Source organism: Pungitius pungitius, chromosome 1 (assembly GCF_949316345.1).
Source record: "Pungitius pungitius chromosome 1, fPunPun2.1, whole genome shotgun sequence".
In the NCBI taxonomy this organism is placed as follows: domain Eukaryota; kingdom Metazoa; phylum Chordata; class Actinopteri; order Perciformes; family Gasterosteidae; genus Pungitius; species Pungitius pungitius.
In genome coordinates this window covers 13,357,956-13,373,390 of record NC_084900.1, presented here as the reverse complement: position 1 = coordinate 13,373,390, position 15,435 = coordinate 13,357,956, and the positions used below count along the sequence as shown (strand labels likewise).

Sequence of the window (15,435 nt, the reverse complement as noted above, 5' to 3'; positions counted from 1 at the left end):
AGCTGACGCTTTTATCCAAAGCGACTTTCATTGCATTTTAACCCATAACAGTTTGCCTGGGGAGCAATTAGGGGTCAGGTGTCTTGCTCAGGGACACTTCGACATGGCACATGGAGCAGCCGAGATTTGAACTGCCAACCTTGCGGCTCGCAGTGCATCATGCTACTCCTCGCCCCCCTTCCCCCCCCCAAACACACACAGACTATGACCTGTGTGGCTTTTTCCTGTGTCTGTGCTCTCAGCGTGCGGGATGAGGCCATACCGCAGCTCCCGCATCGTGGGGGGGGAGGCGTCCCGGGAGGGCGAGTGGCCATGGCAGGTCAGCCTCCACGTGGCGGGCACGGGTCACGTGTGCGGGGGGTCGGTGCTTAGCAACCGTTGGCTGCTGACCGCTGCTCACTGCGTCCAGGACAACGGGCCTAACAAGTAGGTGCATTGAGCCTGTTTCATGGGCGTTCTGTGATGTTTCTAGTTTTTTTCTCTGATCTAGATTTTCAAAATGCAAGTTCTGCTCACAACCGTCATGACTAGAAGTGGAACTCAAACAGACAAAAGACAAAATGTCTGAGAGGACAAACCCCACAGAGAAATAAGACCGTTACCGTTTTCTGTGAGAGGGACACTTCTTTAGACACTCCCAACAGAAAGGAACGTGTTGTACTTTAAGTAGCTCACAATAACCATTTGGACATGTCAGTGGTAAGGAGCTCATCTGGAGGACGTAAATGATGTTGAAGTTGCCCGTAGCAACAGTGCATTGAGTTTTAAAACGCTGTTGCCCAGGTGAGACATAAAGACGAGGAAAAAAGTGTCCAGGTTGGGAAATACCAAGGTTACCCCTTAAAGCCACGAGTGACTACCTGGACCTTTGAGCTCTGTGTGTAATGACCCAGGTACTCCCAGGCCGACCAATGGGAGGCCCTGCTGGGTCTGCACGTGCAGAGTCAGACCAACGAGTGGACGGTGAGGCGGAAGGTGAGGCGGATCATCGCCCACGCGGACTACAACTCCTTCACCTACGACAACGACTTGGCCGTGATGGAGCTGGACGCCAACGTCCCCCTCAACCAGAACATCTGGCCCATCTGTCTGCCCTCCGCCACCTACGACTTCCCAGCAGGCCGAGAGGCGTGGATCACCGGCTGGGGGGCCACGAGGGAGGGAGGTGAGTCAACGGCGTGCGCCGCTCACAGGAAGTGACCTGCTTCATGTTTCAGAGATGTTGTCCAAAACTTTTTGATGATGATTAATATTCATGTTTTCAAACGTAAAGAAACACAATGAAGCACTTTAATAATAAAATCTCCCCTATAGTTTTTTAAAAGTTGAACAAATTATACAGAACGCTGCTGTAAAAATCTGCATCAGCCTTCAACAACTAATATTTCAATAGAGATTAAACCGTATTGTTCAGACAACAGATGTTTTATTTATAGTAAAATTCTTTTTAAGGATAATCACGCAGAAGTAGTTGTGATTACTGATCAATAAATATTGATTGAAGAGGTTTAAAGTGATTCCACGTTCCCACGGTAACCAACTCTGAGGAATAGCTTTGATAAAGTCCACTCCAGATTCTTCTAGGATGCTTTTATTGTGAAACCCTTGATACTGGAACAGGAAGTTGTTCCAATTTAAATCTAAGCTTACATTGTTGCACATGAGATCTGTCGCTTTCAATTGAACCATTGAACAGTTGTGTTCTCTATCTACTAAACTAAGCAACATCAATCAGTAAAGAGACTCCCTCCAATCCTACAGTGGGTTGTAAGTGTTAATGAGCTTCATCAGATTGCATGTTAGTCTAAAACGTGGTAACATCTGATGGTGTCGCCTATAGGCCTGGCTGCCACCGTCCTGCAGAAGGCGGAGGTCAGGATCATCAACAGTACGGTGTGCAAGAGTCTGATGGGCAACCAGGTCACCGACAGGATGCTGTGCGCCGGCGTTCTCAAAGGGGGCGTGGACGCCTGTCAGGTAACGCTGGTCACACAACACAAATCTGTGGGGATGAACGTACCCTGTGGACCTCACGCAGACCGCCAAAGGCCATCAGGCAGGGGAGGCTTTAGGGCGGGGCTACACGCTGATTGACAGGGCCCCATTAAAGCAGGGGATGCTTTATTAGTTGGAATGCTTCAAGCATTCCAAGTATTGTTCTTCTAATCTTTATTCCGCCTTATTAGTTGGAATGCTTCAAGCATTCCAAGTATTGTTCTTCTAATCTTTATTAGTTGGAATGCTTCAAGCATTCCAAGTATTGTTCTTCTAATCTTTATTCCGCCTTATTCTACTATTTCTTCCGCCGCACCTTTCAACTCCTTCACACTTTCAGCTATTAAGACCATTCAAATATTAAAATGTTCAGCTCATTCAGGGGAGGGGTGCTATGACTTTTCAGCTTTTTAGCTCTTATAATTGAATTAATATAAATTAATATCTTCAACCTTTTTAACATGGTTTCCTAATGGATTAAATTTTCAAATCCTTTCAAAACTTCTTCAACTTTCAACTTTTTCAGCTTTTCCAATCTTTCAGCTAGAGACACCATTTAAACTTTAAAATGTTGACACAAGTCTTAACAATTTTATTAAAAAAACAGCTTGTTGATATCTATTATACTTTTTTCATAATCACTAATTATGTTTCATTAGTTTTGGGGTTCTTTTTGAATTTACAGTGCGCGCTAGAGTGAGGAGAAAGTCAGACAACAAAAGAAGGTCCATGTTTTGTAAACTGCTGGTAGAGCAGTTTTAAAACACATAGAGACATAAAAACTACACTCAAACGTTCGGTAGAGTCTTGTGTCTCTCAAAATGTCATTATTTTTTGGCTACTCCAAATAGTTTTGCTCCAGAAAGCATTTGTTTGACGTGTGGGTTCTCAGTAACTCTCTGTGAGCTAAGTGCAGCTGCTGCGTTGCCGCGCCAACGAGCTGGGGCTCTGTGACTCACAGCTGATCCTAATTAGCTGATTAGTGCAGCCTGACATGACCTGCTTCTCTCCACCTTCTCTCATCATTTCAAAGCAACCCCCATGGAGGGAGTTCTTACTGTAATGTTTGATGAGGCCTATTAAATAATATATACTGTCTCTCAACCCCCCCACCCCCCCACCCACTCACCCAATACCATCATTTCAAAATAAAAGCTGCAATGATTATGTTATTTAAACATGAAGCTTAGGATTCAGCTGTTTTGTTAAATACTTATTGGGCTTTCAAATAGTACTACAACCACTACTAATATTTCTAGTACTTCTTGTAGTACTTATAGTATTTCAACTGGTATTATTACTAAATGACTTTTACTACTACTAATATTACTAGTACTACTAGTATTTCAACCCAATGGAGGGAATTCTTACTGTAATGTTTTATGAGGCCTATTAAATAATATATACTGTCTCTCAACCCCCCACCCCCCACCCACTCCCCCAATGCCATCATTTCAAAATAAAAGCTGCAATGATTATGTTATTTAAACATAAAGCTTAGGATTCAGCTGTTTCGTTGAATACTTTTTGCGCTTTCAAATAGTACTACAACCACTACTAAAATGTCTAGTACTTCTAGTAGTACTTCTAGTATTTCAACTGGTATTATTACTAAAATACTTTTACTACTAGTATTTCAACCCAATGGAGGGAATTCTTACTGTAATGATTGATGAGGCCTTCTAATATATTCTGTCTCTCAACCCCCCCACCCCCTCACCCAATACCATCATTTCAAAATAAAAGCTGCAATGATCATGTTATTTAAACATGAAGCTTAGGATTCAGCTGTTTTGTTAAATACTTATTGGGCTTTCAAATAGTACTACAACCACTACTAATATTTCTAGTACTTCTAGTAGTACTTCTAGTATTTCAACTGGTAGTATTACTAAAATGACTTTTACTACTACTATTACTAGTACTACTAGTATTTCAACCCAATGGAGGGAATTCTTACTGTAATGTTTGATGAGGCCTATTAAATAATATATACTGTCTCTCAGCCCCCCCCCACCCACTCGCCCAATACCATCATTTCAAAATAAAAGCTGCAATGATTATCTGTAATTTAGCCATGACGCTTAGGATTCAGCTGTTTTGTTGAATACGTATTGCTCTTTCAAATAGTACTACAACCACTACTAATATTTCTAGTACTTTTAGTAGTACTTCTAGTATTTCAACTGGTATTATTACTAAATTACTTTTACTAGTACTACTAGTATTTCAACCCCCATGGAGGGAATTCTTACTGTAATGTTTGATGAGGCCTATTAAATAATATATACTGTCTCTCAACCCCCCCCCACCCCCCCACCCACTCGCCCAATACCATCATTTCAAAATAAAAGCTGCAATGATTATCTGTAATTTAGCCATGACGCTTAGGATTAAGCTGTTTTGTTAAATACGTATTGCTCTTTCAAATAGTACTACAACCACTACTAATATTTCTAGTACTTTTAGTAGTACTTCTAGTATTTCAACTGGTATTATTACTAAAATGACTTTTACTACTACTAATATTACTAGTACTACTAGTATTTCAACCCCAATGGAGGGAATTCTTACTGTAATGTTTGATGAGGCCCATCAATTAATAACTTTTTAGTTTTCTTAGCTTAGGGCGACTGTGGGTGAGTGGGGAGCGCGGGCGGCCGTCCTCCAATCAGAGGGTTGGCGGTCTGATCCCAGGCCTGGCTAACCTGCACGTCAATGTGTCCTTGGGCAAGACACTTAATCCCAACATTGTTCCTCTAACGGTGACTACAGTGTGTGAATATTAGTTACTGATGGGCAGGTGCCACTGTGTATGGTAGGTCCTGTCATAGGTGTGTGAATGGGTGAATTATGTAATGTAGTGTTAAGGTGCTTTGAGTGGTCAGAAGACTAGAAGAGCGCTGTACAAATCTATTTTACCAAGTCCATTTGCTTTGAATAACAAACATTCTGTCTCCCAAACCCCCCCCCCCACCCAATTCCATTATTTAAAAATCAAAGCCTCAATGATTATCTGTACCTCAAAAATAGGTACACCACAATTGCTTTCAAATACTAGTGAAACTAGTGAAACTAGTACTTACTTCTTCTACTGCTGCTAGTACCACAATTACAGCTATAGTACTAAACCTTAAATTACTACAAAAAAAAATATTATTTCTGTGTTTTCAAATTCATAGAAGCTTCTCCCATTTCTGTTCTTTTGCAATTCTTTCAAGTTGATTTCAGCTTTTCTCATTTCTGTATTTTCAGCCATTTTTAAATGTATTTCAGCTGTTTCTATTCTTTCCGCAATGTTTATAATACTTTCAGCTTGTTTCATTTCTGTACTTTAAGCAACTTTTTGAAATTAATTTCAGCTTTCTGCATTCCAACGCATTTTCAGCAGGAAATGCATTTTCTAGTTAGTTGGAATGCTTCAAGCATTCCAAGTATTGTTCTTCTAATCTTTATTCCGCCTTATTCATCTTCTTCATATTATTCTATTTCTTCCGCCGCACCTTTCAACTCCTTCACACTTTCAGTTATTAAGACCATTCAAATATTAAAATGTTCAGCTCATTCAGGGGAGGGGTGCTATGACTTTTCAGCTTTTTAGCTCTTATAATTGAATTAATATAAATTAATATCTTCAACCTTTTTAACATGGTTTCCTAATGGATTAAATTTTCAAATCCTTTCAAAACTTCTTCAACTTTCAACTTTTTCAGCTTTTCCAATCTTTCAGCTAGAGACACCATTTAAACTTTAAAATGTTGCCACAAGTCTTAACAATTTTATTAAAAAACAGCTTGTTGATATCTATTATAGTTTTTTCATAATCACTAATTATGTTTCAGTAGTTTTGGGGTTTCTTTAGAATTTAGAGTGGAGTTTTCCGGATTGTCCCGGCATTTAGAGTGAGCGCCGTGTCAGGATTCAGTAAAAAAAAAAGAGGCACTTTTATCTTTACGGCCACAATATTCACTTTTCAGCCTTCATTTAAAAAGAAAACATTAGCCGTGCTTGTGCTGGTTGGACTCGTATAAGTTTGAAATCTCAGAGTCATTTACTTTTTGCGTGAGGAGCCTGATTGTCAGACAAAGTCTGCCCCGAGCCCCATAAGCTTCCATACAAATCTGCCGACATTTAAAAAAAAAAAAACACAGCCGGTACACTTTTTGTAAACGGCTGTTTGAGCCGTTTTAAAACACATAGAGACATAAAAACTACACTCATGCGTTTAATAGGGTCTTGGGTCTCTCAAAATGTCATAATTTTTTGGCTACCCCATATAGTTTTGCTCCAAGAAGCATTTGTTTGAGGTGTGGATTTTGTCTAAATCTCTTCACTCTCTTCGCCGTGAGCTAATTAGCGACCAGCTGTTGATCGATGGCCATAAAGACGTAGCTCAGGGACGTGTAGGTTTAACCGTGGTTAGATAACGGTACGTATGGACGTGCAGGTTTAACCGTGGTTAGATAACGGTACGTATGGACGTGCAGGTTTAACCGTGGTTAGATAACGGTACGTATGGACGTGCAGGTTTAACCGTGGTTAGATAACGGTACGTATGGACGTGCAGGTTTAACCGTGGTTAGATAACGGTACGTATGGACGTGCGTGTCGTGAGTTGGGACGGAGACCCGGGATGAGCAGACCGTAAGTAATGTGGAGGCTGGACCGTAAGATATTTGAGACATGTGAGAGCCATAAGTACTAGAGTGCTAGCTAGCTAAACTGCTAACAAGGCTACTCCCCGCTGGAGACTTAAACCGTGGGTGTGACGTTGTTCATTCGGTGTTGTCATTAAGCTGCAGGCACGTGAGTTTATTTTCTTACGCGAGTGATACTATTAATAACCTTTTCGCGGACCGCAAGAAGGTCCGTAGGTTAATAAGCACGTCAAAAGTTACGGGGAGTGGCGTGACGTTGTTCCTTCGGGGATTGAGCTGCAGATACGTGAGTTTGTTTTCTTACGCGAATGACAGGAGATCGTTTGGTCTTTATTTTACGCAACAGAGCGTCAACTTAATATACTATTAATAACCTTCATCGGACCGCAAGAAGGTCCGTCAGTTAATAAGCACGTCAAAAGTTACGGTGGACCAGCCGGGGTTAGGGGGGAGGAGGGGGTCCGCTGGTGGGCGAAACTGCGCACTGAGGAGTGAACAATTGTAATCGAGATGGGGGCTGTAGAATTTGTGTGTGTCCACTAACATGTAATTGTCCAAGTGAAACACGTAGTACTTGTATTAGTCATTGGCGCTGTATGCGTCCATCTTTATTTCACAAAACCGCGCATCTTTATGACATCATCAAGACATGACGGTTAACTTATCCGGAAGTATCCAGGGGCGTTTTTGATGGGACCGCCACGAAGCTTTCAGTAATTTCTACACTATTTGCAAACTTTTGAGGCACTCACCAACCATGCAAAATGTTTTTATATTTTATTTTGACTTGTTGCCAGGATCTTCTCCTGTCTTGTTTATTCTGTGCACATGGGCAGGTGCCACTGTGTATGGTAGGTTGTGTCATCAGTGTATTAATGGGTGAGAGATGTCATCTAGTATTAAAGCGCTTTGAGTTGTCAGAAGACTAGCAAAGCGGTGTACAAGTTCATTAAGTTTGAATGAAAAAGATTCAGCAATGTTTAGAAGTAATTTAAGCTTTTATTAGTTCTGTATTTTGTCAAATTCATAGAAGCTTCCCCCATTTCTGTTTTTTCCAATTCTTTCAAGTTCGTTTCAGCTTTTCTCATTTCTGTATTTCAGCTTTTTCTATTCTTTCAGCAATGTTTAGAATAATTTCAGCTTGTTGCATTTTAAGCAACTTTTTGAAATTAATTCCAGCTTTTATTATTTCTGTGATTTCAAATTCATAGAAGCTTCTCCCATTTCAGTTTTTTTGCAATTGTTTCAAGTTCATTTCAGCTTTACTCATTTCTGTATTTTCAGCCATTTTAAAATGTATTTCAGCTTTTTCTATTCTTTCAGCAATATTTAGAATAATTCCAGCTTGTTTCATTTCTGTACTTTAAGCAACTTTTTGAAATTAACTTCAGCTTTTTGCATTCCAACGCATTTTCAGCAGGAAATGCATTTTCTAGTTCCGACTTATTCATCTTCTTCATATTCTATTTCTTCCGCCGCACCTTTCAACTCCTTCACACTTTCAGCTATTAAGACCATTCAAATATTAAAATGTTCAGCTCATTCAGGGGAGGGGTGCTATGACTTTTCAGCTTTTTAGCTCTTATAATTGAATTAATATAAATTAATATCTTCAACCTTTTTAACATGGTTTCCTAATGTATTAAATTTCAAATCCTTTCAAAACTTCTTCAACTTTCAACTTTTTCAGCTTTTCCAATCTTTCAGCTAGAGACACCATTTAAACTTTAAAATGTTGACACAAGTCTTAACAATTTCCTAAAAAAAACAGCTTGTTGATATCTATTATAGTTTTTTCATAACCACTCATTATGTTTCACTAGTTTTGGGGTCCTTTTCGAATTTAGAGTGAGCGCTAGAGTGCGGGCAAAGTCGGAAGACAAGAGAGGGTCCATGTTTTGTAAACTGTTGGTAGAGCAGTTTTAAAAGACATAAAGACATAAAAACTACACTCAAACGTTCGGTAGAGTCTTGTGTCGCTCAAAATGTAATTATTTTTTGGCTACTCCAAATAGTTTTGCTCCAGGAAGCATTTGTTTGAGGTGTGGGTTCTCGGTAACTGTCTGTGAGCTAAGTGCACCTTGCTCCGTTGCCGCGCCAACGAGCTGGGGCTCTTTCTGTGACTCACAGCTGATCCTAATTAGCTGATTAGTGCAGCCTGACATGACCTCCTTCTCTCCACCTTCTCTCATCATTTCAAACCCCCATGGAGGGAGTTCTTACTGTAATGTTTGATGAGGCCTATTAAATAATATATACTGTCTCTCAACCCCCCCACCCACTCCCCCAATACCATCATTTCAAAATAAAAGCTGCAGTGATTATGTTATTTAAACATGAAGCTTAGGATTCAGCTGTTTCGTTGAATACTTATTGCGCTTTCAAATAGTACTACAACCACTACTAATATTTCTAGTACTTCTAGTAGTACTTCTAGTATTTAAACTGGTATTATTACTAAAATACTTTTACTACTAGTATTTCAACCCAATGGAGGGAATTCTTACTGTAATGTTTGATGAGGCCTATTAAATAATATATACTGTCTCTCAACCCCCCACCCCGCCACCCACTCACCCAATACCATCATTTCAAAATAAAAAGCTGCAGTGATTATGTTATTTAAACATAAAGCTTAGGATTCAGCTGTTTCGTTGAATACTTATTGCGCTTTCAAATAGTACTACAACCACTACTAGAATGTCTAGTACTTCTAGTAGTACTTCTAGTATTTCAACTGGTATTATTACTAAAATACTTTTACTACTAGTATTTCAACCCAATGGAGGGAATTCTTACTGTAATGTTTGATGAGGCCTATTAAATAATATATACTGTCTCTCAACCCCTGCACCTACTCACCCACTCCCCCAATACCATCATTTCAAAATAAAAGCTGCAATGATTATCTAATTTAGCCATGAAGCTTAGGATGAAGCTGTTTTGTTAAATACGTATTGCTCTTTCAAATAGTACTACAACCACTACTAATATTTCTAGTACTTCTAGTAGTACTTCTAGTATTTCAACTGGTAGTATTACTAAAATGACTTTTACTACTACTAATATTACTAGTACTACTAGTATTTCAACCCCAATGGTGGGAATTCTTACTGTAATGTTTGATGAGGCCCATCAATTAATAACTTTAGTTTTCTTAGCTTAGGGCGACTGTGGGTGAGTGGGGAGCGCGGGCGGCCGTCCTCCAATCAGAGGGTTGGCGGTCTGATCCCAGGCCTGGCTAACCTGTATGTCACTGTGTCCTTGGGCAAGACACTTGATCCCAGAATTGTTCCTCTAGCTGTGACTACACTGTGTGAATGTTAGTTACTGGTTGGGCAGGTGCCACTGTGTATGGTAGGTCCTGTCATTGGTGTGTGAATGGGTGAATGATGTTATGTAGTGTTAAGGTGCTTTGAGTGGTCAGAAGACTAGAAGAGCGCTGTACAAATCTATTTTACCAAGTCCATTTGGTTTGAATAACAAACAGTCTGTCTCTCAAACCCCCCCACCCAATTCCATTATTTCAAAATAAAAGCCTCAATGATTATCTGTACCTCAACAATGGGTACACCACAATTGCTTTCAAATACTAGTGAAACTAGTACTTACTTCTTCTACTGCTGCTAGTACCACAATTACAACTATAGTACTAAACTTTATATTACTACAAAAAATGTATTTTTTAATTCTCAGCTTTTCCTATTTCTATTATTTCAGCTTTTATTATTTGTGTTTTCAAATTCATAGAAGCTTCTCCCATTTCTTTTTTTGCAATTCTTTCAAGTTCATTTCAGCTTTTCTCATTTCTGTAATTTCAGCAATTTTAAATGTATTTCAGCCTTTTCTATTTCAGCAATGTTTAGAAAATTTCTGTATTTTCAGCCATTTTTAAATGTATTTCAGCTTGTTTCAATTCTGTACTTTAAGCAACTTTTTCATATTATTTTCAGCCTGCATTCCAACGCATTTTCAGCAGGAAATGCATTTTCTAGTTAGTTGGAATGCTTCAAGCATTCCAAGTATTGTTCTTCTAATCTTTATTAGTTGGAATGCTTCAAGCATTCCAAGTATTGTTCTTCTAATCTTTATTCCGCCTTATTCATCTTCTTCATATTATTATTCTTCTATTTCTTCCGCCGCACCTTTCAACTCCTTCACACTTTCAGCTATTAAGACCATTCAAATATTAAAATGTTCAGCTCATTCAGGGGAGGGGTGCTATGACTTTTCAGCTTTTTAGCTCTTATAATTGAATTAATATAAATTAATATCTTCAACCTTTTTAACATGGTTTCCTAATGGATTAAATTTTCAAATCATTTCAAAACTTCTTCAACTTTCAACTTTTTCAGCTTTTCCAATCTTTCAGCTAGAGACACCATTTAAACTTTAAAATGTTGCCACAAGTCTTAACAATTTCATTAAAAAAACAGCTTGTTGATATCTATTATAGTTTTTTCATAATCACTAATTATGTTTCAGTAGTTTTGGGGTTTCTTTAGAATTTAGAGTGGAGTTTTCCGGATTGTCCCGCGATTTAGAGTGAGCGCCGTGTCAGGATTCAGTAAAAAAAAAAGAGGCACTTTTATCTTTACGGCCACAATATTCACTTTTCAGCCTTCATTTAAAAAGAAAACATTAGCCGTGCTTGTGCTGGTTGGACTCGTATAAGTTTGGAATCTCAGAGTTATTTACTTTTTGCGTGAGGAGCCTGATTGTGAGACAAAGTCTGCCCCGAGCCCCATAAGCTTCCATACAAATCTGGCGACATTTAAAAAAAAAAAAACACAGCCGGTACACTTTTTGTAAACGGCTGTTTGAGCCGTTTTAAAACACATAGAGACATAAAAACTACACTCATGCGTTTGGTAGGGTCTTGGGTCTCTCAAAATGTCATAATTTTTTGGCTACCCCATATAGTTTTGCTCCTAGAAGCATTTGTTTGAGGTGTGGATTTTGTCTAAATCTCTTCACTCTCTTCGCCGTGAGCTAATTAGCGACCAGCTGTTGATCGATGCCCATAAAGACGCAGCTCAGGGACGTGCAGGTTTAACCGTGGTTAGATAACGGTACGTATGGACGTGCGTGTCGTGAGTTGGGACGGAGACCCGGGATGAGCAGACCGTAAGTAATGTGGAGGCTGGACCGTAAGATATTTGAGACATGTGAGAGCCATAAGTACTAGAGTGCTAGCTAGCTATACTGCTAACGAGGCTACTCCCCGCTGGAGACTTAAACCGTGGGTGTGACGTTGTTCCTTCGGTGTTGTCATTAAGCTGCAGGCACGTGAGTTTATTTTCTTACGCGAGTGATACTATTAATAACCTTTTCGCGGACCGCAAGAAGGTCGTAGGTTAATAAGCACGTCAAAAGTTACGGGGAGTGGCGTGACGTTGTTCCTTCGTGGATTGAGCTGCAGATACGTGAGTTTGTTTTCTTACGCGAATGACAGGAGATCGTTTGGTCTTTATTTTACGCAACAAAGCGTCAACTTAATATACTATTAATAACCTTCATCGGACCGCAAGAAGGTCCGTCAGTTAATAAGCACGTCAAAAGTTACGGTGGACCAGCCGGGGTTAGGGGGGAGGAGGGGGTCCGCTGGTGGGCGAAACTGCGCACTGAGGAGTGAACAATTGTAATCGAGATGGGGGCTGTAGTATTTGTGTGTGTCCACTAACATGTAATTGTCCAAGTGAAACACGTAGTACTTGTATTAGTCATTGGCGCTGTAAGCGTCCATGTTTATTTCACAAAACCGCGCATCTTTATGACATCATCAAGACATGACGGTTAACTTATCCGGAAGTATCCAGGAGCGTTTTTGATGGCACCGCCACGAAGCTTTCAGTAATTTCTACACTATTTGCAAACTTTTGAGGCACTCACCAACCATGCAAAATGTTTTTATATTTTATTTTGACTTGTTGCCAGGATCTTCTCCTGTCTTGTTTATTCTGTGCACATGGGCAGGTGCCACTGTGTATGGTAGGTTGTGTCATCAGTGTATTAATGGGTGAGAGATGTCATCTAGTATTAAAGCGCTTTGAGTTGTCAGAAGACTAGCAAAGCGGTGTACAAGTTCATTAAGTTTGAATGAAAAAGATTCAGCAATGTTTAGAAGTAATTTAAGCTTTTATTAGTTCTGTATTTTGTCAAATTCATAGAAGCTTCTCCCATTTCAGTTTTTTTGCAATTGTTTCAAGTTCGTTTCAGCTTTTCTCATTTCTGTATTTTCAGCAATTTTTAAATGTATTTCAGCCTTTTTTATTTCAGCAATGTTTAGAATAATTTCAGCTTTTATTATTTCTGTGATATCAAATTCATAGAAGCTTCTCCCATTTCTGTTTTTTTGATATTCTTTCAAGTTCATTTCAGCTTTTCTCATTTATGTATTTCAGCTTTTTCTATTCTTTCAGCAATGTTTAGAATAATTTTAGCTTGTTGCATTTTAAGCAACTTTTTGAAATTAATTCCAGCTTTTATTATTTCTGTGATTTCAAATTCATAGAAGCTTCTCCCATTTCAGTTTTTTTGCAATTGTTTCAAGTTCATTTCAGCTTTACTCATTTCTGTATTTTCAGCCATTTTAAAATGTATTTCAGCTTTTTCTATTCTTTCAGCAATATTTAGAATAATTTCAGCTTGTTTCATTTCTGTACTTTAAGCAACTTCTTGAAATTAACTTCAGCTTTTTGCATTCCAACGCATTTTCAGCAGGAAATGCATTTTCTAGTTCCGACTTATTCATCTTCTTCATATTATTCTATTTCTTCCGCCGCACCTTTCAACTCCTTCACACTTTCAGCTATTAAGACCATTCAAATATTAAAATGTTCAGCTCATTCAGGGGAGGGGTGCTATGACTTTTCAGCTTTTTAGCTCTTATAATTGAATTAATATAAATTAATATCTTCAACCTTTTTAACATGGTTTCCTAATGGATTAAATTTTCAAATCCTTTCAAAACTTCTTCAACTTTCAACTTTTTCAGCTTTTCCAATCTTTCAGCTAGAGACACCATTTAAACTTTAAAATGTTGACACAAGTCTTAACAATTTTATAAAAAAAACAGCTTGTTGATATCTATTATAGTTTTTTCATAAACACTAATTATGTTTCATTAGTTTTGGGGTTTCTTTCGAATTTAGAGTGGAGTTTTCCGGATTGTCCCGCGATTTAGAGTGAGCGCCGTGTGAGGATTCAGTAAAAAAAAAAGAGGCACTTTTATCTTTACGGCCACAATATTCACTTTTCAGCCTTCATTTAAAAAGAAAACATTAGCCGTGCTTGTGCTGGTTGGACTCGTATAAGTTTGGAATGTCAGAGTTATTTACTTTTTGCGTGAGGAGCCTGGTTGTGAGACAAAGTCTGCCCCGAGCCCCATACGCTTCCATACAAATCTGCCGACATTTAAAAAAAAAAAACACAGCCGGTACACTTTTTGTAAACGGCTGTTTGAGCAGTTTTAAAACACATAGAGACATAAAAACTACACTCAAACGTTCGGTAGAGTCTTGTGTCTCTCAAAATGTCATTATTTTTTGGCTACTCCAAATAGTTTTGCTCCAGGAAGCATTTGTTTGAGGTGTGGATTTTGTCTAAATCTCTTCACTGCGAGCTAATTAGCGATCAGCTGTTGATCGATGGCCATAAAGACGCAGCTCAGGGACGTGCAGGTTTAACCGTGGTTAGATAACGGTACGTGTGGACGTGCGTGTCGTGAGTTGGGACGGAGACCCGGGATGAGCAGACCGTAAGTAATGTGGAGGCTGGACGGTAAGATATTTGAGACATGTGAGAGCCATAAGTACTAGAGTGCTAGCTAGCTAAACTGCTAACGAGGCTACTCCCCGCTGGAGACTTAAACCGTGGTTGTGACGTTGTTCCTTCGGTGTTGTCATTAAGCTGCAGGCACGTGAGTTTATTTTTTTACGCGAGTGATACTATTAATAACCTTTTCGCGGACCGCAAGAAGGTCCGTAGGTTAATAAGCACGTCAAAAGTTACGGGGAGTGGCGTGACGTTGTTCCTTCGGTGATTGAACTGCAGATACGTGAGTTTGTTTTCTTACGCGAATGACAGGAGATCGTTTGGTCTTTATTTTACGCAACAAAGCGTCAACTTAATATACTATTAATAACCTTCATCGGACCGCAAGAAGGTCCGTCAGTTAATAAGCACGTCAAAAGTTACGGTGGACCAGCCGGGGTTAGGGGGGAGGAGGGGGTCCGCTGGTGGGCGAAACTGCGCACTGAGGAGTGAACAATTGTAATCGAGATGGGGGCTGTAGTATTTGTGTGTGTGTCCACTAACATTTAATTGTCCAAGTGAAACACGTAGTACTTGTATTAGTCATTGGCGCTGTATGCGTCCATGTTTATTTCACAAAACCGCGCATCTTTATGACATCATCAAGACATGACGGTTAACTTATCCGGAAGTATCCAGGAGCGTTTTTGATGGCACCGCCACGAAGCTTTCAGTAATTTCTACACTATTTGCAAACTTTTGAGGCACTCACCAACCATGCAAAATGTTTTTATATTTTATTTTGACTTGTTGCCAGGATCTTCTCCTGTCTGGTTTATTCTGTGCACATGGGCAGGTGCCACTGTGTATGGTAGGTTGTGTCATCAGTGTATTAATGGGTGAGAGATGTCATCTAGTATTAAAGCGCTTTGAGTTGTCAGAAGACTAGCAAAGCGGTGTACAAGTTCATTAAGTTTGAATGAAAAAGATTCAGCAATGTTTAGAAGTAATTTAAGCTTTTATTAGT

The 15,435-nt window shown here is 39.3% G+C and overlaps 1 protein-coding gene across 2 annotated transcripts in view; it reads left to right on the top strand.

The window, feature by feature from the left end:
• LOC119222841 (suppressor of tumorigenicity 14 protein homolog) overlaps positions 1-15,435 on the top strand; it is a 33,291-nt gene that overhangs the window by 6,176 nt on the left and 11,680 nt on the right. For both annotated transcript variants that reach the window (XM_037479780.2, XM_037479778.2), the window contains exons 16-18: positions 243-426; positions 894-1,165; positions 1,841-1,977. In XM_037479780.2, coding sequence (XP_037335677.2) covers positions 243-426; positions 894-1,165; positions 1,841-1,977 — 593 coding nt within the window. The remainder of the gene's footprint in view (positions 1-242; positions 427-893; positions 1,166-1,840; positions 1,978-15,435) is intronic.